At 40.1% G+C, this 27,679-nt stretch overlaps 1 protein-coding gene across 5 annotated transcripts in view; it reads right to left on the reverse strand.

Annotated features, from left to right (window-relative positions):
* The window catches only part of RASGRP3 (RAS guanyl releasing protein 3), a 106,267-nt gene that overhangs the window by 14,731 nt on the left and 63,857 nt on the right, over positions 1-27,679 (reverse strand). For 3 of the 5 annotated variants that reach the window (XM_067007822.1, XM_067007823.1, XM_067007824.1), the window contains 10 exons: positions 25,542-25,733; positions 24,429-24,531; positions 22,555-22,617; positions 21,653-21,784; positions 20,076-20,223; positions 18,446-18,619; positions 17,945-18,061; positions 15,690-15,965; positions 8,394-8,471; positions 4,812-4,925 (listed from right to left, as the gene is read on the reverse strand). In XM_067007822.1, coding sequence (XP_066863923.1) covers positions 4,812-4,925; positions 8,394-8,471; positions 15,690-15,965; positions 17,945-18,061; positions 18,446-18,619; positions 20,076-20,223; positions 21,653-21,784; positions 22,555-22,617; positions 24,429-24,531; positions 25,542-25,611 — 1,275 coding nt within the window. In that variant the 5' untranslated portion in view covers positions 25,612-25,733. Of the gene's footprint in view, positions 1-4,811; positions 4,929-8,393; positions 8,472-15,689; positions 15,966-17,944; positions 18,062-18,445; positions 18,620-20,075; positions 20,224-21,652; positions 21,785-22,554; positions 22,618-24,428; positions 24,532-25,541; positions 25,734-27,679 lie in introns of all 5 variants that reach the window. The other 2 variants (XM_067007820.1, XM_067007821.1) reach the window with 1 other exon arrangement.

Raw genomic sequence — 27,679 nt, forward strand, 5'->3', positions numbered from 1 at the left:
ACAAATAACAAGTGTTGGTGAGGGTGTGGAGAAAAGGGAACCCTCATGTACTGTTGTTGGGATTAAAAATTGGTGCTGCTACTATGGAAAACAGTATAGAAGTTCCTCAAAAAATTAAAAACAGAGCTATCATACAATCCAGCAATTCCACTTCTGGATATTTTTTCCAAAGAAAACAAAAACACTAATTTGAAAGATATATACATCCCTGTGTTCATTCCAGCGTTATTTACAATAGCCAAGATATGGAAGCAACCTAAGTGTTCATCAATAGATGAATGGATAAAGAAGATGCGGTATATAAATAAAATGGAATATGACTCAGCCATAAAAAAGAATGAAATCTTGCCATTTTTTGACAACATAGATAGACCTTAGGGTATTACACTAAGTGAAATAAGTCAGGCGGAGAAAGACAAATATCATAGGATTTCACTTGTATGTGGGAGCTAAAAAACAAATGAACAAACAAAAAAACCAGAAACAGATTCATAGATACAGAGAACAAACAGGTGGTTGCCAGAGGTGAGAGGAGTGGGAGGATGAATGAATAGGTAAGGGAAATTAAGAGGTGCAAACTTCCAGTTATAAAATAAATGAGTCACGGGATGGAAAGTACAGCATGGGTAATATAGTCAGTAATATTTTAATATCATTGTATGGTGACAGATGGTAACTAGACTTAATGTGGTGATCATTTTGTAATGTGTAGAAATATTGAATCACTATGTTGTGCACCTTGAACACCTAGAAGGTCAGTTATATTTCAACTAAAACAATGACAGGTAATGAGGGGCAATGTGCCCTATCAGAAATCAAAGCTGCAGTAGTCAAAACAACATGGTATTGTAACTTACTGCAGAGTACAGTCCAGAAACAGATCCATATGTATGTAAGAATTCAGAATATCAAAATGTATCTATTCAAATCCACAGGGAAATTATGGGTTATCTAGTAATTGCTGTTGAGTTAAATGGCTGATAATCTTATAAAATAAATTGCCCCCAAACTAAATTCCAGATGCCTTAAATATTTTAATGTAAAAATAAAGTTATAAAAAACCAAAGGTAAATAGATAAAAATATTTTTCATGTTTTATTATCTTTGAGTAGGAAAGACCTTTCTTAGGATGACATCCAAGTCAGAGGTCATAAAAAAGTATTTCATTATAATAAAATGCAAAATATCTGAATCAAAAAAGCACAATTAACAAATTTAAATATAAATGACAGAGAAAATCATTTGCAACACTTACGAGAGGAAAGACACAAAGGAAAACAGACGATCACCAAAGTAAAAATACAAATGGACAATACATTCATGGAAAGACATTCAATTCTGCTAGTAATTATGGAAATACTAATGAAACTTTTTTTTTACCTCTCAAATTGGAAAACATTAAAACAATTGATAATTTCCTAGGGTTATGAGAAAATAGGCACTCTCTTATCAAGTTGGTAAAGCAAATAGCCACAATCTTTCTGGAGGACAATCAGTGCTTACTCTGACACAGCAATTCCACTTCTAGGAATTGTTCTAAGGAAATAACTGAACAAGCTTTCTCAAAGATATACATGTATAGATGTGTGTGTGTGTGTATGGGGGGGAGAATAAAATCATACAAGATGATCTACAAATTATCAATGATTAACCCTAGACAGAAGAAACATCAAGTCCTGAAAGTAAAACTTTCTATTTTCTGTTTTATGAAATGTTTTAATATTCAGCTTTTTAATGTTTTATTTTTTTGCCGCACCACAGGGCTTGTGGGATCTTAATTCCCCAACCAGGGATTGAACCTCGGGTCATGTCAGTGAAAGTGCTGAGTCCTAACCAGTGGACCGCCCTGGCTTTCTTTATAATCAGAGAAAAATAAAAAAGATTTTTTCTATTGCCCTCTGCTAAACTGGATTTTCAAAGAGTTTGTAAGTTCTCCCTGCAAACACATGTATGCAAACATTTGACTTAGAGTCCAGTTATAATGAAGCAATCTCTCTTTCCCCTGTGATTTCTTTTTTTTTAACATCTTTATTGGAGTATAATTGCTTTACAACAGTGTGTTAGTTTCTGCTTTATAACAAAGTTAATCAGCTATACATACACATATATCCTCAAATCTCCTACCTCTTGCGTCTCCCTCCCACCCTCCCTATCCCACCCTTCTAGGTGGACACAAAGCACCGAGCTGATCTCCCTGTGCTATGTGGCTGCTTCCCACTAGCTATCTATTTTACACTTGGTAGAATATATAAGTCCATGCCACTCTCTCACTTTGTCCCAGCTTACCCTTCCCCCTCCTCGTGTCCTCAAGTCCATCCTCTATGTCTGTGTCTTTATTCTTGTCCTGCCCCTAGGTTCTTCAGAACCTTTTTTTTTTTTTTTTTAGATTCCATATATATGTGTTAGCAGATGGTATTTGTTTTTATCTTTCTGACTTACTTCACTTCGTATGACAGACTCTAGGTTCATCCACCTCACTACAAATAACTCAATTTCATTTCTTTTATGGCTGAGTAATATTCTTTTGTATATATGTGCCACATCTTCTTTATCCATTCATCTGTCGATGGACACTTAGGTTGCTTCCATGTCCTGGCTTTTGTAAATAGAGCTGCAATGAACATTATGGTACATGACTCTTTTTGAATTATGGTTTTCTCAGGATATATGCCCAGTAGTGGGATTGCTGGGTCGTATGGTAGTTCTATTTTTAGTTTTTTAAGGAACCTCCATACTGTTCTCCATAGTGGCTGTATCAATTTACATTCCCACCAACAGTGTAAGAGGGTTCCCTTTTCTCCACACCCTCTCCAGCATTTATTGTTTGTAGATATTTTGATGATGGACATTCTGACTGGTGTGAGGTGATACCTCATTGTAGTTTCGATTTGCATTTCTCTAATGATTAGTGATGTTGAGCATTCTTTCATGTATTTGTTGGCAATTCCCCTGTGGTTTCTATTATATATTATCTGTATTGCCTTAGGGCACAACTGCTTCAGGAGTATTTTGGGAAGTAGGCAAAGTATAAATGAACAAATTACTTAATTAAAAATATGATTGTTTAGCACCCATTGCAAGTTTATCCATAGATAACTTCATTTTTTTTGCAAGTCTCACTATCAATGCTTATCCATAATCAAAATTGCTTAAAAATGAACTATTATGGAGTACTTACAATTTATAGTTTAATACCCATATTTATACTGAAAGTACAAGATTTTTTGTGGAATAAAATTCATTATGGAAATTCAAATGAAACCCAGCCATTTATTCAATTAAATCAATAGTACTCAATCTAACCAAACTGGGCCAACCTTGCCCCATGAAACTGGAATTGGAGAAAAGAGATAAGGTACAAAGGGGTGGGGGAGAAAGAGGCTCCTCATGTGGAGCAAGGAAAGTCTGTCTGCAGAGAATGGAGTGAGCATTCAGAGAAAAGCAGAGGAGAGAGTAGGAGAGAAAATGCTTCTTTCATTTCTGGATTCTAGACCTTCCTGAGCTGCAACTCCATGCACCCAGATCCTTTGCCCACCTTCCCTGGCCCCAAGTTGGGTCTGTCACTACCACGTTATCACATGGTCTCCACTGGACCTGATGGCTTTCTCATCCCCTTCCCTCACCCTTTCTAATCTCCCCTTCCTGACTCCCATGCCCCATGCAACTTTTCTTTCAGCACCTCTTAGTTCCATGGATGATCCAAGATATAGAACATTCTTTTTCTGTAAACATCCTTTCCCAGCAAAGAGCATATAATATCCCAAAGACTTGTTCCTATTGCATCTGAGGATGTACCAATCCGTGAAGGGAGATGTTTAATCAATAATCACAATTTCTAGTGCCTGAGATATTTCCATCTTTCCCACATTGGTGCATCTACTCTTTTTTTTGTTGTTTTTAATATGGAAAACTCTGACACAATCTTGCCCTTCATTAAGTGATGTTTCTGACCTAAATGCTGTTGTGCTGTGGTGTCACAGACCCCCAAATATATACAGCTGGAGAAACTACTCAACTTACAGTATTTTTTCCTACTCTCAGGTAACCAATTTATCCAGCATTTTATTATGACCCATGTGGGTTTTTTTAAAAAATAAACTTATTTATTTATTTATTTATTCTTGGCTCCATTGGTTCTTCGTTGCTGCCTGAGGGCTTTCCCTAGTTGCTGTGAGCAGGGGCTACTCTTTGTTGCGGTGCACGGGCTTCTCATTGGGTGGCTTCTCTTGTTGTGGAGCATGGACTCTAGGTGCATGGGCCTCAGTAGTTATGGCATGTGGGCTTCAGTAGTTGTGGCACGCAGGCTCAGTAGTTGTGGCTTGTGCGCTCTAGAGCACAGGCTCAGTAGTTGTGGTGCACAGGCTTAGTTGCTCAGCGGCATGTGGGATCTTCCCAGAACAGGACTCAAACCCGTGTCCCCTGCATTGGCAGGCGGATTCTTAACCACTGCACCACCAGGGAAGCCCCCCATGTGGGTTTTAATGAGTAGATTCTAATCCTCAAACAGTCCCTTGGGTTGCAGGGACAATGACAGAGGTGTCAAATGCCTGGGGAAGTGAGGGGTTCTAAGTAGCTGAGAGTATTTGGGCAAGTGAGAACTGACAGACAGAAAGGGGAAAGGGGGCCTTCCTGGGAGGTTCTTCCCCAGAAGCCAGTGCCAGGTAGAGCTAAGTGTCTGCTGAATTGCTCTTCCTTGCCAGAGGGCTGTTTTCATGGACTCCATCTGATTCTTGGGCAACCAGAGAATATTCTGGAAAGAGAAAGGGGACTCCTTTTAACAGCTCACTTTTAACTGTCCCTCAACCACTTACCTCAACTAATTTCCTTATGTGCTTGTTGATGACTGTAGGATCTGGCTTTGGCATCACGCCTGAGGCCCACTCCAGGGGCACCACAGGCTTGGTGGGCGTCGTAGGGGAGGTAGGCTGCTGACAGAAAACACACACGTTTTTCAACTTTATCTGAGGCCTCGAGCAATTTGGACCAGGGACACTGAGAAAGCCATATAAGTTTTGCATATTAATATCAGTAAAATCTTCTGTTTATGTAGTACTTAAATATTTTGAAAACATCAGTGAAAATTTTGTTAATGGAATATTTTGTCAGTAGAATCTAATCTGTAACTAAATACATATTTTGTTTAACAGCAGCCTAGATTGTATTATTTTAGGTGGAAAAAAATATTGCTCTCCCAGCTCATCCAAAAATCCTACCCAAGTTCCCCAGATACTACTAAAACACCCTTAAACATCTGTATAACAATCCATACAGTGTTTTGCTTGTATAATACAAAGCACATAAAACACCAGTTATCAAATTCTTTAATAGTCAGTGCTAGTGATAAATTAGGTGTGTGCAGTAAGTGGGCAGCAGTGCACAGCCAAGTTTATGTCATCTTACCAGCATCTCTCTTAATATGCTTAATCAGTTCTTGACGGTTTGGCTAATCATTAGCTCTCTCGAGCCCCGCTTTGGTGAACTTGTTTTCTCCACAGGTTCTTCCACGTTCTTGCAAGACATTTTCACTTAATAATGTGGAGAAGACGGTAGCAATAATGTATAACTCGTTTATACAACACAAGTGTGAAACACAATCCTATCGGGAGCCAAGAGTGCTGTGCACTTTGTATCCTCTCCCTAGGGATCTCATACGATGAAATATTTTTGCTGGTGCGTGCATACAAACCTGTATTAGCAGGTTGTTTTTAAATTTGATACCGAGCTGGGGATAACCATTTTTGCAAGAGGAGTTGAGGCATAACTATACGGATTTAAGCCTCTACCATTGTTGTGAGGTGGGTGCTGCTGTGAGCTACAAACAGGACAAAAAATTATCTGCCATCTGAATATGGTCACTCCCATACACAGTTCATTTCTCTCTCTCTCTCTCTCTCTCTCTCTCTCTCTCTCTCACACACACACACACACACACACACACACACACACACACACACACACACACATGCTCACACATCTCGGCTCTTTCGGTAAAGCCTTTCATCTTCTTGATATAATAAAGGATTAAACCCTTGGTTCCCAAACTATACAGCAAGGCACACCCCTCCTCTGGAGCACTGCGATGAACTCAGAGGGTTATCAAAAGATACTTCAAACTTCCAAGGGAAATATAGCAATACTCAATATTTGTCAATAGCACACGAACTACCAGCTTGAAGTAGTTCACAATTCACCCATCAGCTCATGACACATTTCTATCAATGATATCATGTCTTTGTGAAGCAAAAAATCAATGTGGAACAAGCAATAAGGGTGACAGTATCCAATCTGATTCCAAGATTTAAGAAATTGTACCATGCCCAACAGGCACACATATCCATTAGTAATTGTGGTTATTTAAGAATGAAATAAAAATGTTATTTTTCTCAATGTGTGTGTATTATTTTTTCAAGCAGGTAATAAGCCATTAGAACATCAATGTTTATACATATTTAGTTGCTTGGACCTAACTATTCTATAAGTGGAACTGTTAGGTATTTCTTTTGACCTAGAGGTAGCATGAAAAAACTGAGACACGAATTAAAACACAAAAAATTATGAGGCACTAAGGGTGCCATGAACAGAATACGGTTGAGAAGCTCTGGGACTAACTAGGTGAGGTTGGCCAGTGCTAACTGTAAGCACATTAAAGCCACAGGCTCTCCGTAATATAACCCTGATGGGAAATTGTTCTTAGTTACCAGTATGCGTCGAACACTAAATACAAAATAAGGTGACATTCCACTTAGAGAAGAGACAGAAAGGGATTGGGAAATGTGTTTTCATAGATTCGTGGGATTTCAGCACTTGGAAGGGGCTTTGAAAGCTTCTGCTTTTACAAGAGATAAAACGACTTTTTTTACGTTGGATGGAAATGTCTCCTAAAATTGGTAAAACTTGATCCTGAAAATAAACGAAAGTAAATCTAAAAGGCACAAATCAGGCATGTGTGTTACAATGGTCATTCTTACCCTGTTTCTGAACAAGGGGTGGTGGGAAAATAATGGGCAGCATCATGCTGTAGAAAAAGCACAGGCGGTGAAGGCAGACAGTCCTGAGACCAATCCAAATTCTCCTACTGACTGGCTCTGTGGCCTGTGTGAGACACCTATGCTCACCAGACTCTGTTTCCTTAACAGAGTTAATGAGATAACATATATATTATGACCTGCCAGGCATCCAACAACCAACAGGTGTCAATTAAGGTGTCTAGTTGTAGGTAAAGGAAGGTGTCAGGAGGTGGCAATGCTGTGTGTGCACATACAGGACAGCTTCATCACACCAAAGCTATGGAATGAGGGAGGAGCTTATGAATTCCTTTTTTCAGTAACATTACTTTTCTTTCTAGCTCTCTCTTCATCACACTCACTTTGAAGAGTCTGGTCCTAACCCCGCCCTTTGCCTGTGCTGTATCTTCCCACATGGCTGCCTTCTGCAGTGTCCCCAGGAGATGGGCTTCTTGGGGCTGGCAGGGAGGGGAACATGGTGATGGAACCACCACAGACGTTACTTTAAGAACAGATGCTACCAGGTCAACTGACTCAGACTCAAGTTCATAGTCTCCCACCTGGCCTTTACTGTGAACAGCATTCACAGTCATTCTGCCTCTTTCAGTTCGATGGTTCAGAATGGTAGTAGGTATTAATAGATGGACAGACTTAGGCGCTAGGTTTGCTGGCAATGTGCCACAGAACTCAACTGGTACGGAGGTAACGAATGAGACCTTCATAAGAAAACAGATCTCAGGATATAAGAAGCAGACAGAAATTTTTTTTTCAACATGCAAACCTCATCCTCATTGTAAATTTCATATGCACTCAGATATTTTTTTTTACTAGCGCAAAGCATATCTGAGCTACAGTCCACTTGCTAAGAGTAATGAGCAGTGTACATTCAGTGTAATGCAGTTTCTTCAACTCATTATACAATGTTTCTTTACTAAGAGTCAGCTGTCAATTAAGTGAGACTCTATCCAATGTGATACTGAAATTCTGAGCTGGAGGAATCATTAGTAGCGAAATTTGTGAATTATGATTAGGGTATTTAAAATTTATTAAATCCAATTTTATGCAGAATCTGTTTTTTTTAAAAAAGCCTAGAATGGTCATTCAAATTATTGTTCCTTCTTTTTGGGGGGGCGGGGCAGGTTCTCAGAGGGAACATGGAAGATCAACAATAAAACAGAGCAACTGGATATGATGTTCTTCTTTGTTAGCTTCTAATATGAAGAAATAATTATCTGTCAGGGCTAAGCTGTTCCATTGGTAAAATGGGAAGAATATAGATTTTTAAATTCTTCAATCTTTAGATCACAAAGCACTACTGTAATGGCCAATTATTGTAAATAAAAAATAATGGTGTTTGTCACTGAACCTGAGAAAGAAAACAATACTCACCGATTTAGAATTTCTAGGCTCCAGCACCAGTGATAGTTTGTAAATGTCATCTTCTGTGTGATAGAGGTCCAGAGAAAGCTACAACAAATTAGAAGGGATAAATAAGAATGTTGAATCATTTATTTACGTTACTGAAATTTTTCCAAACTGAATGCTTAAGCTCAATGTCTAATAACTTGAGTGAGTGTAGAACATTAAAAAGATAGCATGCAGAGGTGGAAAATGAATTTTTTTAAAAGAAGTTTTAATATTTTATTTTTTTGGCCACGCAGGATGTGGGATCTTAGTTCCCCAACCAAGGATCAAACCCACGGCCCCTGCACTGGAAGCGCGGAGTTTTAACTACCGGGCCGCCAGGGAAGTCCCGGAAAATGAAATTTTAAAAAGAAAAAAGTGAAACCTAGTGTGGTCATCAGCATCAACAAGAACCATTGACTCAATTTTTCTTGATAATTATTGAGTAGCTCCTAAGCACCAAGCACTGAGCTGGAAATAAGGGATCCTTGATGTTACAGGCTAGGACCCGGGACAGGTGTATAAAATAAGACTTGGAAATGGAATAAATGGTGTCTTGGAGGTTTGACTAAAGAATTGCAGAAATAAAGGAGCAATTAATAGGTTTCTATTATTTCAGGGCATTGTGCTAAGTTCTGGTGATATAAAATGCTATAAAATCATTCCTGCCCTCAAGGGCCAGACACTTTATTTGACTAAATAGGACCTGAACACAAAAGGATATATTCATATCAACAAAAGGCAACACATGCTAAATGTGAAGGAAGTTGCCCCGCTCTAAGAGCTATAGGAATTTTTCAGGGAGGCAGCGTGTAAAGCATGAGGGAGAGGTTTTGGAGACCGGTGGGTTTGAGTTCAAATTCTGAGCCTGCCACTGGTTAGCTCTGTGGCCTTAAGCCAGTTATTTCCTCTCTGACACTCAGTTTCCAGTTCTGTAAAATGGAAATGATCACAAAAGTCTCTATCTAATTGGATTTTTATCAGGATCAAATGAAATAATGCATGTAAAGTACTTCACACAGGACCTAGTACATAGTGAAATCTCAGGTAATGTAATCTGTTGTTGTTGATGTTACTGTTATTATTATAGCTGTTACAAGTACTTTTATTATTATGTGTGGGGGTCACTGAGGACAGAAATGATCAGGATGGATTCACAGTGGAACTTTTGAACTGGGACCTAACTGGGAGGGCTTGGAGAAATAAAGACAGAGAGAAAGATCAGGGTAGGCAAGGATAAGAATGTAAATGAAGATTGAACTGCGTGGATAAAATCTGCAAAACCATAAAATGCATGGTCCCATTTACCTAAAACAGAAGTCATAAGACTTAAAATAAGCCTGGATAATTCCCACACATGCCCTTCAATGTTAAGAACCTTATGAATCATACCATTTTATCAACAGGGAAGAGAACCAGGTGCCCTGTCCTTTCTCTGACCATTTAAGCATGAAAATTTTCCTTTAACATATTTTGTCTAAAGATAAAGGCTTAATGTGAAAGGCTTTATTCCATTTCCAAGTCTTATTTTATATACCTGTCTCTGGTCCTAGCCTGTAACATCAAGGATCCCTTATCTCCAGCTCAGTGCCTGGCGCTTAGGAGCAGGAGAAAACTCAGAGGCACAGGATGTCTTTCAAGGATTTATCTTGCTGTTCTATCTCATTTTCTTAAAAAAGAAACTGACATTATAAACTGTCATTTTTGCATCATTCATTCAACAGATATTTATTGGTCACCTAATATATGGCGGGGACCATTGTAGTCACTATTCTAGCTACTAAATACAGCAGTTAAATTAAGGATTTCACATAACTGGTCATGTATTGCATTTTCTAGACTTTGTCATCTAAAGGTTTGTTTAAGCATAATAAAATTGACTTTACTGTAAAATTGCCCCAGTATCATTTCAGATCATGAAAATCATGCTCACAAAGAATGCACACTGTATCCACCTTCCTTCTGAACAGCAGTCACTTCTACCTCCAGGGGCCCTGCCTTTTTTGCAGGAGAGGAACTGTCCCCATGTCACAAACAAATGCTTTGAGGAACCGGCCCACCATATAAAAGAGTGAAGGGAGATGCATGAAAGGGATATTGTAATAGAGACATCGGTATAACAATGTATTTGGTGAAAGAGTTTTGCAGATATGATTAACTTGGGGATCTCTCCTCTTAGCTCAACAATAAGGAAAATTTGTGTTGATAAGTGGAATTTGACACTGGATCTCTGGGTTAGGGAAGCAATAGGGGAAGGTGTGATCACTGATGAATGGGAGATAGCCACTACTCATCTAAGGCAAATTGTTGTTAGTTTGATGACAATTGCCACATCTAATTTGTCAAGAGAAGTCAGAAATCTAGAGTTTTATATGAAATATCCTCATTTTTAAGCACTGGCAACTAATAACAATTTTTTTTTTATGATTCCATGTGGGCCAAATAAAACACATCTGCCATGGGCAGTTGCCCACTGCTTTATAAATTCAACAACAGAAGACTCTGCTGGTCTCTAAGCTTCATGAAAGGAGACAGTACATTTGTAATTCCACCTCTATAATCCCAGTCCTAGTTTGCTACCTTGCATTGTGAATGAGACATAGACAGAAAACTGACTGACTTCTTCCTTTTGACTTCCTTGTTGTCAGGAGTTAATCCGGGCTTTGATGAGTATGTTCCTGTCCTCCTGACTCTTCCTCTGATGACAGCACTGGCATCTGCTGGAAAGGAGATGCCAGCAGTGCAAGAACATCCAACCAGAAACCCAAATAAGCCACACACTAAATAGGGGAGATGCTCTTTCAAAAGACACAGAACATCCCTGAGTATTTTCATATGTCAGATGGACAGATATCTGACTCTATGATGGAAATATTTTTGTCTTCTCCCAATGTTTGCTCTCCATTTATTAGTGGTCATATGGTTTTTTTTTTTTTTTTTTTTTTTGGTGGTGGTATGCGGGCCTCTCACTGTTGTGGCCTCTCCCTTTGCGGAGCACAGGCTCCGGACGCGCAGGCTCAGTAGCCATGGCTCACGGGCCCAGCCGCTCCGCGGCATGTGGGATCCTCCCGGACCGGGGCATGAACCCGTGTCCCCTGCATCGGCAGGTGGACTCTCAACCACTGCGCCACCAGGGAAGCCCTATTAGTGGTCATATGAACCTAGGCAAGTCATTAACCTTCTTGAGTCTGTCTCTTGATCTGTAAAACAGGAATCATCAATAATAGCTCCCTCCCAGGATTGTTGTGAGGATTAAATGAGCTAGTGGTGTCCAATGGGATTTGTTTAGAGGGCCACACAGATGGGAACTGCAGGGTTTGGCTCCCAATCAGTGCAGCAGCCAAATGCCACTGTGCTCATCCATGAGTGCAGAGCTGCCTTCTGGGTTACTCTAGCCATCTCTCTGCTTTCCCAGCCGCGATCCTACTTGCTTTCTCGGATCTCCTCTGGGCCTTACGGCCCTGCACAAAGTGATCTGTTCTACTTCCCACGCACCTTTTAAATAATATAGGCAGCTTGTCAATGGGGTTTCAAAAATATTTATTTGTGTCTAACATATTTTAAGCTTGTTTGTTTCTAAAAAATGTTCTGAGTCACTGTTTCAGGTTGTTGCTTTTACATCCAAGCCCATCAGCAAAGATGGCTGTGGATTTAGTCTGCACCTTAGGACCGACATTGTCTTGACTGGAAAATTGTAAAATAACACACACTTGGTCATCAAACTATCTCCATTCACCATTTTTGCAATTCTTCCTCTTCCTCATCCTCCTCCCTCTCCTCCTCCCCTTCTTCTTTCTTCTTCTTCTTCTTCGATTGTAAAAATACAGGGGCTTTCCAGTAATTTGCATATACTCAGAATGATAAATGTAACTGATAGATCTAAAAATACTATGAAAAAAATCAGACTATTTCATATACCATGAAACAAGAAGCATCAGTTTAAAAGCTCCTGGTTACATGAATTGGGATCACAATGGAAAATGTCTTCTCCAGATCTTCCCTAAAAAGGGGAACAAACCAAATCCCAACAGTTTGGTGGTGTGGTCCTCTTTCCTTCATGTGCCCAGTACTATTCAGGGGGCTACGATTACGATGATAAAAATGGCAAACATAGTCCCTGCTCTCATAGATTTTATTTTGTAATTAACTCTTTCTTTACACACCCATGAAGAGGGAGATTATTTAATTTTCACAGATGCAAAATAGAGTAAATGTCAGCAATATTCCCACATTACAGAGTAAATGTCCATCAGAGAGAGAGAGAGAGCGAGCGAGCCGCAAACTGGGATTCAGAAGTTAGCTATTTGCAAGCCTTTTGTCCGTTATGAATCGCAGCTTCTTCATTTCTAAAATAGGAAGGGGCAGGGGTGATGTTACACCCTCTGACCTGCCCAGGCTACATCACAGGGTGTGTGTGAGAATCTACTGAGGAAATGTATGTAAAAAGTGCTGTGAAAACTGTAATCAACTATTACAGAAAGTTCAAGCATTGCTATACAGCCTACTACACAGAGCAGGCATTTAGTAATTGTTCATCAACTTATTAACTCATTTTCTTTCTTCCAGGGCTCTCAATCATATATCAGCTTCCTCACCTGGGACCATGTTTAGAAGCAGCCACTTCAGGCAGAAACTTGACCTAGAGTCTTGGAGCAAAAAGAATCACCCCTTCAATGCTGTGCTTGATAAGAATGACCTCACATGCATTTGGGCAGCTGCAGTCAACGTATGGTTCTAATCTCAACATGTATGTGGTTCACGAAATGCTCACTGGGCTCCAGGGAACACCTCCTGGGAGTCTCCTCCACCCTCATTCTGAGGAGATTAATCTGCCTAGGGCCAGGAAGAATGAATGCACCGAACTTTCTCCTTGCTTGTGGGGAGAGAGGAAGGCTTTTGGCTTTAAATAGAAACTGGCTTGACAATCGTACTCATCTGCGGAACTGTGCTATCCCGATGAGCCACTGGGCTGGAACCACAGAATCAGGTTGACACTTGGTTCCTTAGTCCCAAGGCTCCACCATTCCTTACATCTAGCACCATAGAAGTTTAGAGCTGGATGAGATCTTACAAATGAGCACAAAACCCTTTAGGAAAAGTCCAAAGTCAAGACTAGTTAGCAAGGAGACAAAGCTAAGTAACTGCAGAGGCAGGGCCAAAAGCTATGTGTCCCATCTGAGATTCTTGCCACTATATTACACTATACTATATAACACTGCTGTGACTAAATATGGTGCTTGGTGGCTTCTAAATTTTCCTTCAATTCCTGAGAAAGAGAGAGAAAGAGAGAGAGAGAGAGAGAGAAGAGGGAGAGATACACAGAGAGACTGAGAGATTGAGTCTTTTTCTTTTTTCTTTCGTTTCCAGCAAAAAGGAATTATTTCTTAGCTTTTACTTCTGGAGTTCAGATTTTCCATCTGCAGCTCCAAAATTTCATTCAAAATCCTTTAGTATTTCTCAAATCTCTGTCCTGATGTTGCCTGCTGCATTTACAATTCAAATTTCTTTTCCCTACTCCATCATTATCTTTTATCCGGATGAGGAATTGCCCAGCAGAGGCAGCTGCTCATGAAGTTCTCCCCCAGCTCGTGGAGGCAGCCTGAGCACAGACACTTGGAGCTTAGGCTACCCCCCGAGACTGGTCTGCAGACATCACCTGTGGCTGTGGGGTTACAGTCTGATTGGGGCTGCAACTCTGGTCACTTATTCGTGGAAACAGATTTACATGGCAAATGGTTAATAAAGGCAGCTGCCTGGATTATTGTGAGGCTCCCCCACCCTAATAGAGAATGTCTGTGTGTTTACTATTGGTTACACAAACTCAACCCCAAGAGATTTGTGCTTCTGTGGTTGGCTACTTCTGCTTTATACTAAGAACTCAGCTGCCATTATTGCTTACACCTAGGGGTTCTCTTCTTTGGTAAACAATTCTGTGTTTTAGGAACAGTTTGTGAGAAGGTCTAGGAACTGCACTCTTATTCCAATGCAGCAGTCCTAGAGGATTTAGCCCTTCGGAGCTCCAGCGGGGTTCTTGTTTTCATTCCCCATGGCCACTGGAGGAAAGCAGTCAATTCGGTGTTGCAGCCAAGTTTCAGATGCTACAGTGTCATAAACCCAAACAAGGAAGTTGCTCCTCCACTTGTTTAAGCAAGGGTGAGAGAATTTGCTTATGCCTCTTTCCCCCTGACAAAGAAGCAGCCAATGGGAAATGTTCTCTACTACACACCTGTGTGTCTAAAAGTGCTAGGACCTAGAGACCAGCTAATGGTGTGTGCCGCCAAGGCCAAAACGTATGAGCAGTAGGTGAATTTCTTCCAATCCACTCCTAAATACAGCACCCAGTTCATCTGCTGAACTCCTAAATATGCCAGGTATTGGGTGGGCCAAAAAGTTCTTTCAGGTTTTTCCGTTAAGATGTTATGCAATACTGTGAGAGGTGCTGGGGACGTGCAATGTATAAGGCAGGTAAACAGAAAAAAAAATTAATGTCAAGTGATACCTCCTATAGATAAGAAAGTACAAGGGCAACACATGTGACAGATGCCTTACTGCTTTGGAAGGAAACAGAGAATGCTCCAGAAAGATAGAGGCTTTTGAATTTAAGCTAGTCATGGCGGGGTTGGGGGGTGGGTAAGGAAGGAATTTTCCAAGAAAATGCAAAGCCAGAAAGTAGAAGGCAGCAATTTGTGGTGGAAAGTATAAGTCCCACGTTCCTCAAAGGCAGATGTGATGCGGGATCGGGTGATGACAAACGAGGAGAAACTGATAGTCAGAAAACAAGTCGTGAAGGGCTCCAGTGGCAGACTGGGACCTGCATCTGGTGGTTTGGGGAGGTTGGTGGGGGTTACGGGGAGGGAGATCTCAGAGGAGGTCCACGCATTACTCCAGGCTTCAACTACAGCAGTGCAGTGAGGATGAAGAGAAGCCAATGAGTTGAGGGCATATAGAAGGAGGTGATGAATTAGATGAGTGTGATGAGGTGCTGAGGACACGGCTGGAGGGCCTCTCTAAGAACTGCAGAAACCAGAGCCATGGAGGCAGAGACTGGGACTCTCAAAGCAAAGGGAACTTTCTTTGCTCGGAGATTGGTGTCTCAAGTCGCTCAGGTTACAGGTATGAGTTTCCCTCCCTTCATCCTTTGAGATTTCTTCCCATCTACTGACCCTGAATTCAACCCCTCCCCAACCCCCATTGTGAATTGCTGGCATGGATCTTCCTGCATACCCTGGGAAGTGAGGTGCAGGAGAGTTATTAGCACAAACTCCAGTCCATTGGACTCACTGTGAGCAAGTTGATCAAATCCAGGTTGGGTTCCAAGTGGTGAGAGGCATTCTGTAGGGAGACCAGTTCACTCAGGGTAACGGAGAGCTGGTGCATTTTCACAATGTTCACTTTGTTCTCCTCCATCCAGTCTGGGAAAATGACATGGACTGCTATCAAGTCTTTCAAGTGGACGCCAAGGATTGGGATTTTGAAGCCATCACAGTCGGCAAAGGCCTTGCGGTAATTACAGTAATTGCCGTTGGAGGAGACCAGCTCCGTCATTTCATTCCAGTTCTGGGAACAGATGGAAAAGTAGTATTTTGAAACAGCCTTCCCTTCTGCTCACTCTCAGGGCCAACAGTGTGTGGCTAGGAAATTCCTTGCCTACCGAAAGAAGTATCAATTGCACCAAAGTTGATACAGTGAAATATTAACCAGGGAAAAGAAAGTTAGCAAAATGTACTAGGTTTGGCTATAAGTTGGACAGCCTGTTCCATTCTGTGGCAAAAGAGAAATAGCCCACACCTCTGCCTACCTACTAGGGGTGTTGAGATGTTAAATAGCATCATGTATATATAAGTATTTTGTAATCCATGGAAATAGTACAATCCACAAATACAAGCATATATTGCATTGAAGTATGTAGTATATTAAAATTTCCTAGTTGTTCCAAGAAAGTTGCATTCAAGATATAACTTGAAGGGGCCAGTATGGAGTAGGAACAGTCATACTGATGTGTGAGATAGCTGTGGTTTTGGACTCTGCCACTAACTAGGAGGGTGACCTTAAGCAAGTCACTTCACTTTGGGGGACCTCAGTTTTCTTTTCTGTAAGAAAGAGGAGTTCAAATAAATAATTTTTGAAGACATACTGGTGGTTCCAAGCTTCTATGAGCCTCCACTGAATTCTTATTCTTTACAACATTTAAAATATGTTTTGCTCTTTACTGGAAATTCAGTACTAATCTAAAGGAAAATGAAACACATAATGAGCCCCATTATACTTGGAAAGGGTGCAGTGTTTGAGGTCACTCAGCAGTGCTTCTGTGGCTTATATTCTCCTGTTTATATGCACAAGCTATTGTTGGTTGCCTAACGGCAGCCATACCTTCCTAATAGACCCATGTGTCTACTTTTGATCAGTCTACTCTTTCTCATGTGTCTCAGATGACGCTGTTTCCGTGCCCAGATCCAAGGATGGGTTCTGATCTATCATCTTCATAATTCCATCCGTCTGGTTTGTGATTGGTTCAGGAACACAGAGTTAAGCCAATCAGTACATTGTATTCCTCTGGATACTGTTATTGGCCCAGGGGTGGGCACGTGATTTGAGATGGTCCAATCTGTCTAAAAAAGAAGGTCTTTTATTCCACGGGCACAGAGCTGAAGAGAGGTTTTCCCTATCTCCAACTTTCATAAACAAGAAAGCATAATTTTCCCGTTTCTGCAGACAGCCCAATCAGGAGGGAAACCGATCCGATGAAAAACTAAAACTAAAACAAAAACCTCATACTCAGAGAAATACAGAGCAACTGAGCCAGAGCTCTGATCAGACCATGCCTGGACGGCCCTACCTCTGGACTTTCAGGTATGTGAGACGATCCATTTCCTTATTATTTAGGCAATTCCAAGATTTTTTTTTTTTTTAACTTACAGCTGAAAGTGTCCTTACTGATACAGCAAAGTACACGCTTACAAGGAAATATTTTCATAAGGATGAAATGTTGATTTTTCTTCAATAAGGAAAAATATTATTGTGGTCTGGAAATAAATATGGCAGAAAAAGTTCAGTTTGGGAAACAATCATTGCTTAAAATTTTTTTTTATCCCTGAAAACTGAGCTATAAATCTGAGGGCTTTCTATACAAAAGATTTCTTTCTATCCCCCCTTCCTTTGTGTCTTCCACCGTGTTGAACACAGTACTATGAATAGAGCAGGTGTTCAATGACTTCATGTGAGGATGGGATGGTAGGAATGATTTCTGTCATATTTGCCTTGTAACCCCCATGTATTTCACAATGCCTATCACATAGTAAGTACCAAACACATATTTTTTGAATATTTACAACTGCAATATGTTAATGGTGTTCAAAGCATTCCTATTAGGACACTTGCTGCCACCTCTAATCTGTTTTTCCAGGTGGTATGGCTTTAACCTCCTATTGTCTAAGAAGAAAACTTTCGCCTTCTGAGTGACATTTGTTAGGATCATCCTACCCCCAAACAATTTACAAACGAATTTTTTACTTGGGTTATGATCTGATCCACTGTACCTTTGTAACTTCTGAAGAAAGATGAGAATGGGTCTCTTTGAGCCGGGAAATGGAACTATGACTAAGGCCTCCTACCACTGCCATCAGGGTGTTAAAATTTTTGAGCTGACGGAGCTTCTGCAATAAAAAAGGTTAACTTCAATACTTTGTAACAAGTTTTGAATTGTTCTGACCTTTCTGAGGTACAGATGAAGTCGTACAATTTAACAACAAGGATATAGAGAAAATAGTATCAATTCAAAATGAAGTACAAATGAAATCCACTAGAAAAATATATCAATCATTACACAGAAAAATAGCTACATTAAATGCTTCCAAATATGGCCAATTTAAAGCAATCTTCTTGCATGAGAGAAGTATATTTGCTCATTAGACATTTATGGGTAGTTTAATTGGCTTTAATATCGTGAACCCGAAATTTTTTCAATGACTTTTCTCAATAGAGTGAATGAATATCTAGAATCCTTTGAGAATCCCAGTCTAATTAACAGACATACATACCTTGGCAACATTGATAAACTTTGTGATGACTTCTGCCCTTTGCTGAGGGGTTGGTTTGCTAAGAACCATCAACTGGACCCACTTAGAGATTCCATTAAATAAAGCAATAGATCTCTCCAAGGTTGGGTTATTCTCCAGGCAGCCATGGATGACATAGCTTTGGTAATCAGTGAACTAGTAAAGGAAGATTCAGAGACTCTGAATTATAATGAAGTCTTTGAAAAAATTATAAATTAGAATGTTGCATGGAAGAGGTGAGATAATGTTTCACAACAGCATAATGATTTCTTTCATTTCACATTTATAATGGCATCTTACAAGTTTGAATATATCTGTATCTTTAACATGTTATTTTGCTGCATTTCACTCTTCCACACCCAGACGCACACTTAGTATACACCACAGTGTTGATGGGAGGAGGAAGGGACAAGACTCAAAGTCATATTCCAGTGAGTCAAAATTTGCTGGATCATAAGATCCACCTGGGGCATTTGCTGAAATACTGGTTTGGGGGAACATGTCAGACCTAAAGGATCACTGTTCCAGAGGAATAACCTAAGAATCTCCATTTTTCACCCACTACTGGTGATTCCAATGGTCAGGCAAGTTCGAGATACAATGGCATACATTAAAGAAGAGGAAATGAATATAAATATCATAATTTCAAGTCAGAATAAGTTTGCAATGTGTTTTCAAGAAGAAAGGAGAAAAAATAGAAATTGAGTAAGGCTGCTCTTTGGCAAAACTGACACATTTTCAGGAAGTCAGCATGGATGTCATCAGATACATATGAGCCTCCTACCATATAAACAGAGCAAGGGATTCACTCTCATGGCCTGCCTGTGGGGAATCAAAAGGTCCTCTCCAAGTAGGGTTACTTAGTGAAAAGAATCAGTCTTTGAGAAATCCATACTTCTAACCTCATGTTCTTCTTTGCAAGCAAGAACGAAATTCATTCTTTGGCATCTTGGAAAAGAAGGAGTGACTCCCCCAGGGCTTGGTTAGACAAAGACAAAGTCTGTTTGTGAACCATTGTGGAAATATCATAACAAATGGATAGTGAGTAGGTGGCTAGGAAGAGATCACAGTCAGGAGGAAGAAAAGGGATGCAGAGGAGGAACTCTATCAAGACAGAGTCGGAAAGAAAAATTTAATCCAGGATATCCATCCCTGAGAAAGAAACAACCTGATGTTGAGATTCTCCTGAAAGCTTACAATTCCTATTTTCAACCTATATCCATAATCAGGCATTTATACATATCCCAACCTAAATAAATATTTCTTCTCCCCAAATGAAGGGCCCAGCTAAACGTGTTCACTTGGGAGAAGTCAACGGAGCTAAATAAACCTTGAATGGTTAAATCTCCACTGAATATTTAGAAAATCATGCTTTAATCCTATGAAAGGAGACATTGAAAATAGCAACAGAAATATAGCTCCTGAGCCATAAAATAAAGACAGGATAATATTTATCTTTGGTTAAAAGGGATTGTTCCTGTGAGTTAAGGGCACTTTTCCAGTGGAGCACAGTGACAGAGGCTGCCAACACTTCAGAGTATGAAAATGCAGCTCTTGGTAAAGTTGGCATGGTGGTTGTTATCCTTGGAAGAATAAATGTCCAGTTTCTTACTGAGATCCTTCTAAAAGATTTATGCTCCAGAAAAGTGAGGTGCTCAGCCAATTCAATGGGCTCCAGATGGTCAAAGAGCAGACAGGCTTTTCCCTTCTTGGATACTTTTTTCCTCTGTGTGACTCTTCTCATCCAGTCATAGGAAGGACTATAAAAGAAGAGTGAGTCTGGTCAATGTGCTGAAAGCTCATTTCACTCAATGGAAGTTATTAACCTACTGACTGTGTAACTCTTGGCCTGCTTCCAGGGGCTTGTGCAAAATACACGCCCAGTCCTTCATATTTGAAGAGAAAATCAGTGACCCATTGCCAATAGAATATAAACTTCGAGTTGTTTTTCCATACAGCCTGGGTTTGCACTGATTCATCCAGAATCCCTTACTTGGTCTTTCCTGTGACCAGTAAGGTTTGGATCATGAGGGAGAGGTTAGGGTTAGGTATATAAATTTTGGAGTTTATCAATATATAGGTGGTGATGGAAACCATCAAAAGCTGGTTCTCACACTTCAGCAACATACGGATTATTTGAAAAGCTTGTTATAATGACAGAGACCTAGACCTCACTACCAGAGATTCTGATTTACTAGGAATGAATAATCTGAATAATCTGTATTTTTTAGTGCAAACATTTATCAAACTCTTAGATGTCCCAGGCACCACTATAATCACAAGTATTAACTCATTAAATCTTCACAAAAACTCTACTGGTAATACTACTATTACTCCCATTTTATAAATGAGAAAATATAAGCACAGAGAGATTAAAATTTTACCCAAGATCACACAGCTAGTAAGTAAAGGAGTCAGGCTGAATAACCCTTATTTTTAACAACATCCCTAATAACTCCTGGATCACTCACCATGGATCACTCTTGAAGAAGTATTCTAGGAAAAGAGACTAGAGTATGAATGCCTAGGACACAAGAGCACATATTTGCAATATGGATAACCATACTCACAGGCCTAAAATAGTTTTGTCTACAAAGTTAGCTCGTCAATATAAAATGCTAGCCTAATTAGCACCAAGTTCCTAATCACTGAGCTAACCAGTTCATGGCACAACTATGGTCAACATTTGTATAGCCTCAGGCTGACCTCAGAGCATCTCAAACTTGAATGAGCATATGAATCAGCTGGGGATCTTATTAAAATGCAGTTTCCAGTTCAGCAGGTTTAGGGTGGGGCATGAGATTCTGCATTTCTGTTGAGCTCCCAGGTGATGCCAATGCTGCTGATCCACAGACCACACTATGAGTGGCAAGGGTAGAGGAGACTAGATTCAGTAACCAAGTACTGAGCACCTATTATGTGCCAAATGCTTTCACATATTATCTCAGGTATTCATTGGATGCTCATAATACCCCATGAGAAAGTACAATCCCCATTTTACAAAATACAGATATTGAAGCTTGGAGCGAGAAACTCTGTCCGATGGGACTGTGCTCATTGCATCAAAGCTTTCCCCAGAGAAGCACACCTTGATTCTGAAATGGTATGGATGGAGGTTAAGTGGGGTCATCACTACTCCCTCCCTCAAACAGTGGACTCATGTTTGAAAGAAGCTTGTGCCACTCTTACATGCTGGATATGTCGATAAGGCTGACGTGTTTCTCACATCCTAGTTGACTAGCTACTTCCCGGAATTCCTCAGTCATACGGATCAAACCAAGGTCCAAATTAAACTCTGCGGGAAACTTCAGAATCCAGTACCTGAAAGGCATCAAGTATTTTTGACAACTGGAAGATTTCAAGCTAGACCTCTATGGAAACCACGGTATCATTTTACAGGTTACATTTAACCATGCATCAAGACCACACGCCAAATTAGCAATCTCCCATCCCTCATCCATTACATTGAGTCTCCCTCTTCCCTCCTTTAATCAAGGACTCAAATACACCACTCCCACCCTGAGCCGTTCTTTCTCTCTCTTCAGAACCACTGCTGAGAAGAAACCATTATCCCAATTCATGGCAAGTAGGTGGGAATGTGTATGGTGAGGGAGTCGAAAAAAATGAATATACTCTTTCTAAGAGCTGCTTTCATTCCCTAATCACATTGACCGGGCTTCCCTGGTGGCGCAGTGGTTGAGAGTCCGCCTGCCGATGCAGGGGACGCGGGTTCGTGCCCCGGTCCGGGAAGAGATCCCACATGCCGCGGAGCGGCTGGGCCCGTGAGCCATGGCCGCTGAGCCTGCGCGTCCGGAGCCTGTGCTCCGCAGCGGGAGAGGCCACAGCAGTGAGAGGCCCACATACCGCAAAAACAAACAAAAAAAATCACATTGACCACTGCTTGATCTACAGTCCGAAAGAAAGATGAATTCTACTCCCAGGGACAGAGAAGGGCCAGTTTTAATAAAATCAATAAAAGGGGGACTTGAGTCGATTCTGTTGTCAGACTAGGTCTGTTGTATGGTGAAAAGGAAACTGTCAACAATTGCAGAAATAGAAACTACAAGACAATTAAATTCGTAAATATTTACCTCATGAAGTAACAGATCTTTAATCGAAATTCATCACAGCTTTCTCCACTGGCATTTCGATACGTACGCTAGTTAAAGAAAAATCCTTGCACGTTGTTTCCTTTGCACAGACCTGCAGCTGTTTGATCAATTTAGATGAATTCCTAATAAGAGGGCCATACTAGGAATATTAGGGTTATGTGAACGTTCAAATGGAGAGAAAAGTGTGTTCTGATGACATCAGCACTAAATAATTGACACAATGTATTATTGCTCTGGGATGTATTTTTTTGGTCTGGAAGAGAAGCCATTTATAAAATTAGTTTTACCTTCCTGAGCACTTACCAAGTGATGACTGTCAACTGTAATTACAAATATACTACCAACTATAGATGATTTAAAATCAATAGTACATAAAAGCACCATTTTAGCCAAAAAGATTTTATATATAGGATCAATGCTTTATATAAGTACTTTAATTTCTTTAGTATTTGAAAATGTCATTTTTGGGTTATGATTTAGTTTCAAGTCTATTTAGTCATACTCTTTTTAACTAACATATATTGAGCTCCTGCTATATGCCAGGCACCATGGATATGCAGTGAGCAAGGAATCCAAAGGGAGGAAAATCTAAAGAAATGTTAATTCATAGGCAGTTTCAACTTCCATACAATCTGTACTTTCAGATATTAAATTTTACTGTGCCTAAATATCCCTTTCTATTTGTGTTTCATATAGCAGCAAACATACTAATGATGAGAGTGCTGTTTGTGGGCACATTTTTGGACAGTGTTTGGATACTGAGGTGGGATGGACCAGACTGAGTCAGTTCCCTCCATCCTGCTCTATGTACTGCCCTTCAATAGTGGGACCTGTGGAATCCTTGGACCACTGGGTACTAGTATCTTGCTCACTTCCAGGGACCTCTGTTCAGGGTGAATGTCCCCTTATCTTCTCTAACATCCCCTTCTGCCCCGAGGTTGGGGGCATGTTGGAAGAAAGAAGTAGAAAGTGGAGGAAGCTTGAAGTAAGCAGATGGAAGCCACACTGGCCCTGATAGTACTCAATGGACCCTCTCCCTCTGAGGCTCCCCTTGTCCTGCAAGGCTTCTCACTCATCTGCAGGACCCCTGGGCTTGCAGCAGGCAAAGACTGTAGGAACCAACATTAGTGGTTATATAGTAAACATTAGATCTCGGGGAATAAAACCTCCATATAAATGTGTGACTGTTCTGCAGCCATTTTTAGCCATTTGGCTTTTAACTACCTTTTAGAACTGTACTGTGTACAAAAGTGGCGGACTGCTAGAAGCCCTTATTATAGAATGGGGTTTCTAACTATGGATGGTTTTTGTTGCTTTTATATCAGAAGAAAATTTAAAATTAATATCAATTAACAAATTGTAATAAACCTTTTAGAATATTCCTTGTGTCTTGCCAGCAAGGGAAGATGTGAAAATTTAGGTGGTGTTTATGCCTGAGCCAGATCATATTATTTTGGCTGGCATTTCCATATGTCTAAACTGTATCCTCTAGGTCCACCATTCTGCGTTCCTAAAAGGAATAAATTAGCTCTTGAATCAGTATTAAATATTCTTTCATTATACTAACAGCAGAAATATTTAAGACAAGTTAGAAACATTCAGTCTACAGCTCCTGTTTCATTTTATATCTAGTGATTATTTCCAAGCAGAGCCAAAACATCCAGATGGATAGTTAACTATTTGGTCAATCATCCAGATGTTTTGTCTAGACATCTATATATATTCACAAAACAGCTGGATAACTGACTGAAGACTGTTTATTCATCTCAATTTACTGGCTGTGGTTAGACACTCTATCTAAATACAGAACTTGATTTATGATTGTAAAAATTACACAGTAGTTGAAAAGATATATGCAGAGAAGTTTTTCTGCCAACTCAGTGGAAGATAAATACCATCGGTGCATAAGTAGAACTATTCTTGGCAAATAACTGTTATTCAGCTCTCCATTGTCATCTGTTAAAAAATAAAATAAAATGAGAGGTGAGGAGATGGCAGTACATACTACTTTTCTCTTTTTCTAATATCAGTAGAGAAACATCAGTGTCAAAATTTTTCTTGTAGACCCAATTATCATTTTCATCCTACTTCTGCTGGTATTTCCTTGCAAATTAAGTGGGTAGGTCTCACCCTTCCTCTGATGTAAGGTTGCCAAATTTCACAAGTAAAAATACACGACACAGTTAAATTTGAATTAAGTAAACTACAAATAATTTTTTAGTATATGTATGTCCCATGCCCTATTTAGGACATACTTATACTAAAAATATGGCTCATCTGCAATTCAAATTTAACTGAGCATCCTGTATTTTATCTGGCAACCCTTCTCTGTCTGGTTTAACTCTTCCTATAACAATCAGTTCAACAAACAACTCCTTTGTGACTCTGCGCAAGGAATAATCCAAAATGCTGAGGTAGATGAACAACATAAAAGGCATATAGCCGTAAAGTCTATAACCTAGTAGGAGATACAAGACATATACACAAAGACAGAATGCAGGAGCTTGGGCAACTCACTCTTGTCTAAGCCAAAAGACCAAGAAATTATCACAGCAGCATATACCACGTACCATAAGAAAGTCATAAAGGGCTGTGGGAGAGTGGAGGAAGCAATCAGCATTCCTGACAGGGGAGATTAGGAATGATATTATGAACATCTAGGGTGACATCTGAAATGAGCCCTGAAGTAGAATTTCAGTGAAGTATTATGATAAAGGCATGGAGGTAGAAAGATACAGGGAATGTTCCAGAAACATTAAGTGAACAGTATGGCTGGGGTATCAGCTGTGGGCAGTAAAGGGAAGGAAATGCAGAGGGCAGTGATACTGGGGAGATAGATTGGGGTCAGTCAAAAAGGCCTTAAATACCAAGGTATGGAGATTGAATTCTGTTCCACAGCAACACCTACATCTGAACAGGGGGAAATAAGAGTAGTAAGATGTACAGAAGGGAGAAAAGGCTCATACCAAACATCTCAATGCAAGTGCTCAGCAGTTCATCTAATGTTGCCGCTTTCCCAAGTCCACTTGACCCCATGGTTATTTAGCCGTTGTCAAAAAACTAAGGGCATTTTCAACATCATGTAGACCATCTCCATAATCATGCAAGCAGGTGATGTTTGTGCCTAGTGGTGGTCTCTGTCCTAGAGTCTCAAGACTCTAAAGAAACAAGAAGAAAAAAATATCAGTCTAGAGTTCTGCCATCCGTTAAAAGCATGACTTTCCTACCTGAAAAGATAATGACTTCCACTGACTATATTTCTGCAAGAAAAGCATCAAAGTGACAGAGATTGTGTGAACCACCATGATGGCGAAATGCTTGCTAATCTGTTCCTTAGCATGTATGATGCTCTGAAACCATGGAAACGTTCCCTATTAAATACCATCCTATTTAGCAGCTGAAAAATTTTTTTGATACAACATGTAACACTTCATATTCTTAAGTGATAAAGACATTCAAGAGTACATTGTTATAAACGTTACTTGGTTTAATATTATTACAAGTATATAGAGGGAGATAACTTTAAAGAGCAAATATATTGATGAGCGTTATCCTCAGGGATCATGTAAACGTTCAACAACTGGTAAAAAAAAATCTTATTTGCATAACTTCTCTAATAGTAACAGTATTATTAATAGTAGTAAAGGGGGATTCCCTGTAAAGGGCGCAGTGGTTGAGAGTCTGCCTGCCGATGCAGGGGACACGGGTTCGTGCCCTGGTCCGGGAAGATCCCACATGCCACAGAGCAGCTAGGCCCGTGAGCCATGGCTGCTGAGCCTGCACGTCCGGAGCCTGTGCTCCGCAATGGGAGAGGCCAATAAATAGTAGTAAAATATTAACAATAATCTATTGAACATCCACATTATGTACCAGGCACTACACGAAATGCTTTGCATGTATTATACAACTTGATCTTCATAACGATACTGTAAGGTAGATTATTATTTCCAGTTTACAGACAAGGTCATGGGATTCACACAGATTTAGCAACTGGTCCAAAACCATACAATTATTATGGCCTTGAATCAGGACTCTGTTATAAAATAAAGTTTTTGGTTTCCCTTTTATTGCTCTCCCAAGTGGGGATATCATAAGGCTGTCATAATTTTGCCCCCTAATCTAGTGTGAAAAATAGCACTCCACACCATCTCAGAAAAAGGATATAAACCAGATTATCTGTCACAGAGGTAGTAGAAAAATGTGGGCATGACAGCTGTCCCACTTTATAGCACTGTCATGGGGAAAGTGGGATTAGAAACAACTTCTAAGAGATGCTTACACCGAAAGTATCCCTGTTGGAAACATACCATCATTTTATTTTACAGAGCAAGTCCTTAATGCCAGCTCCATATAAGGCTTAGAGAAATTGCGAGGTCATCATGAAGTAAGACAGTTACCCACTGTGGATAGTTTAGGAGGTAAACGTGGCCATTGGGAATTCACTCTTGAACTGTTTAAAGTCAATGTCGATTTTACTCTCAAAGTTTATTTGTTCAACTGGTAGTCATGGAGCACCTGACAATTGCTAGGCACTAGGCAAGGCATTGAGGCTGCCAAGATGAACATATCATTGTCTCATCCCTGCCTTCAATGGGCTCATAGTCAACTTCAGACGGCAAATACGTGAATGAATAGAAAAACAACTAAGGTCCATATGTGTGGCTGTATTAGTTTAGTGGTAGCACTGAAGAGTGACATCTGAATGAGTCTATTCACCAGCTGTATAAGTCAGGTGGAAACATACTCTTGTGCTAAAGGTACTACTCTTAGAGCATCAAAAGAAGGATTATTTCATGTGTCATAAAAATAACGGAAACACTGGGTCAATGCTGTCCCACTTCTGGAAGGGGACTATTAAAGCTGTCTAGAACCAACTCTTAACATCTCTTAACCAAGTCACCTTATTGGTAAGGCCTGTCCCAACCACCATAATTTAAAACAACACTCTCCCTCCAAGCCCACCTCCCAATTAGCATGCCCTACCTCTCTTACTGGATTTATTTTTCCTCATAACACGTATCCCCATCTGACATACTCTATATTTTACTTGTTTATTTACTTTTTAATCTTTCTAGCACTATGAACGTAAGCTCCATGAATGCAG

The sequence above is a fragment of the Kogia breviceps genome, chromosome 11 (assembly GCF_026419965.1).
Source record: "Kogia breviceps isolate mKogBre1 chromosome 11, mKogBre1 haplotype 1, whole genome shotgun sequence".
NCBI classification, from domain to species: domain Eukaryota; kingdom Metazoa; phylum Chordata; class Mammalia; order Artiodactyla; family Physeteridae; genus Kogia; species Kogia breviceps.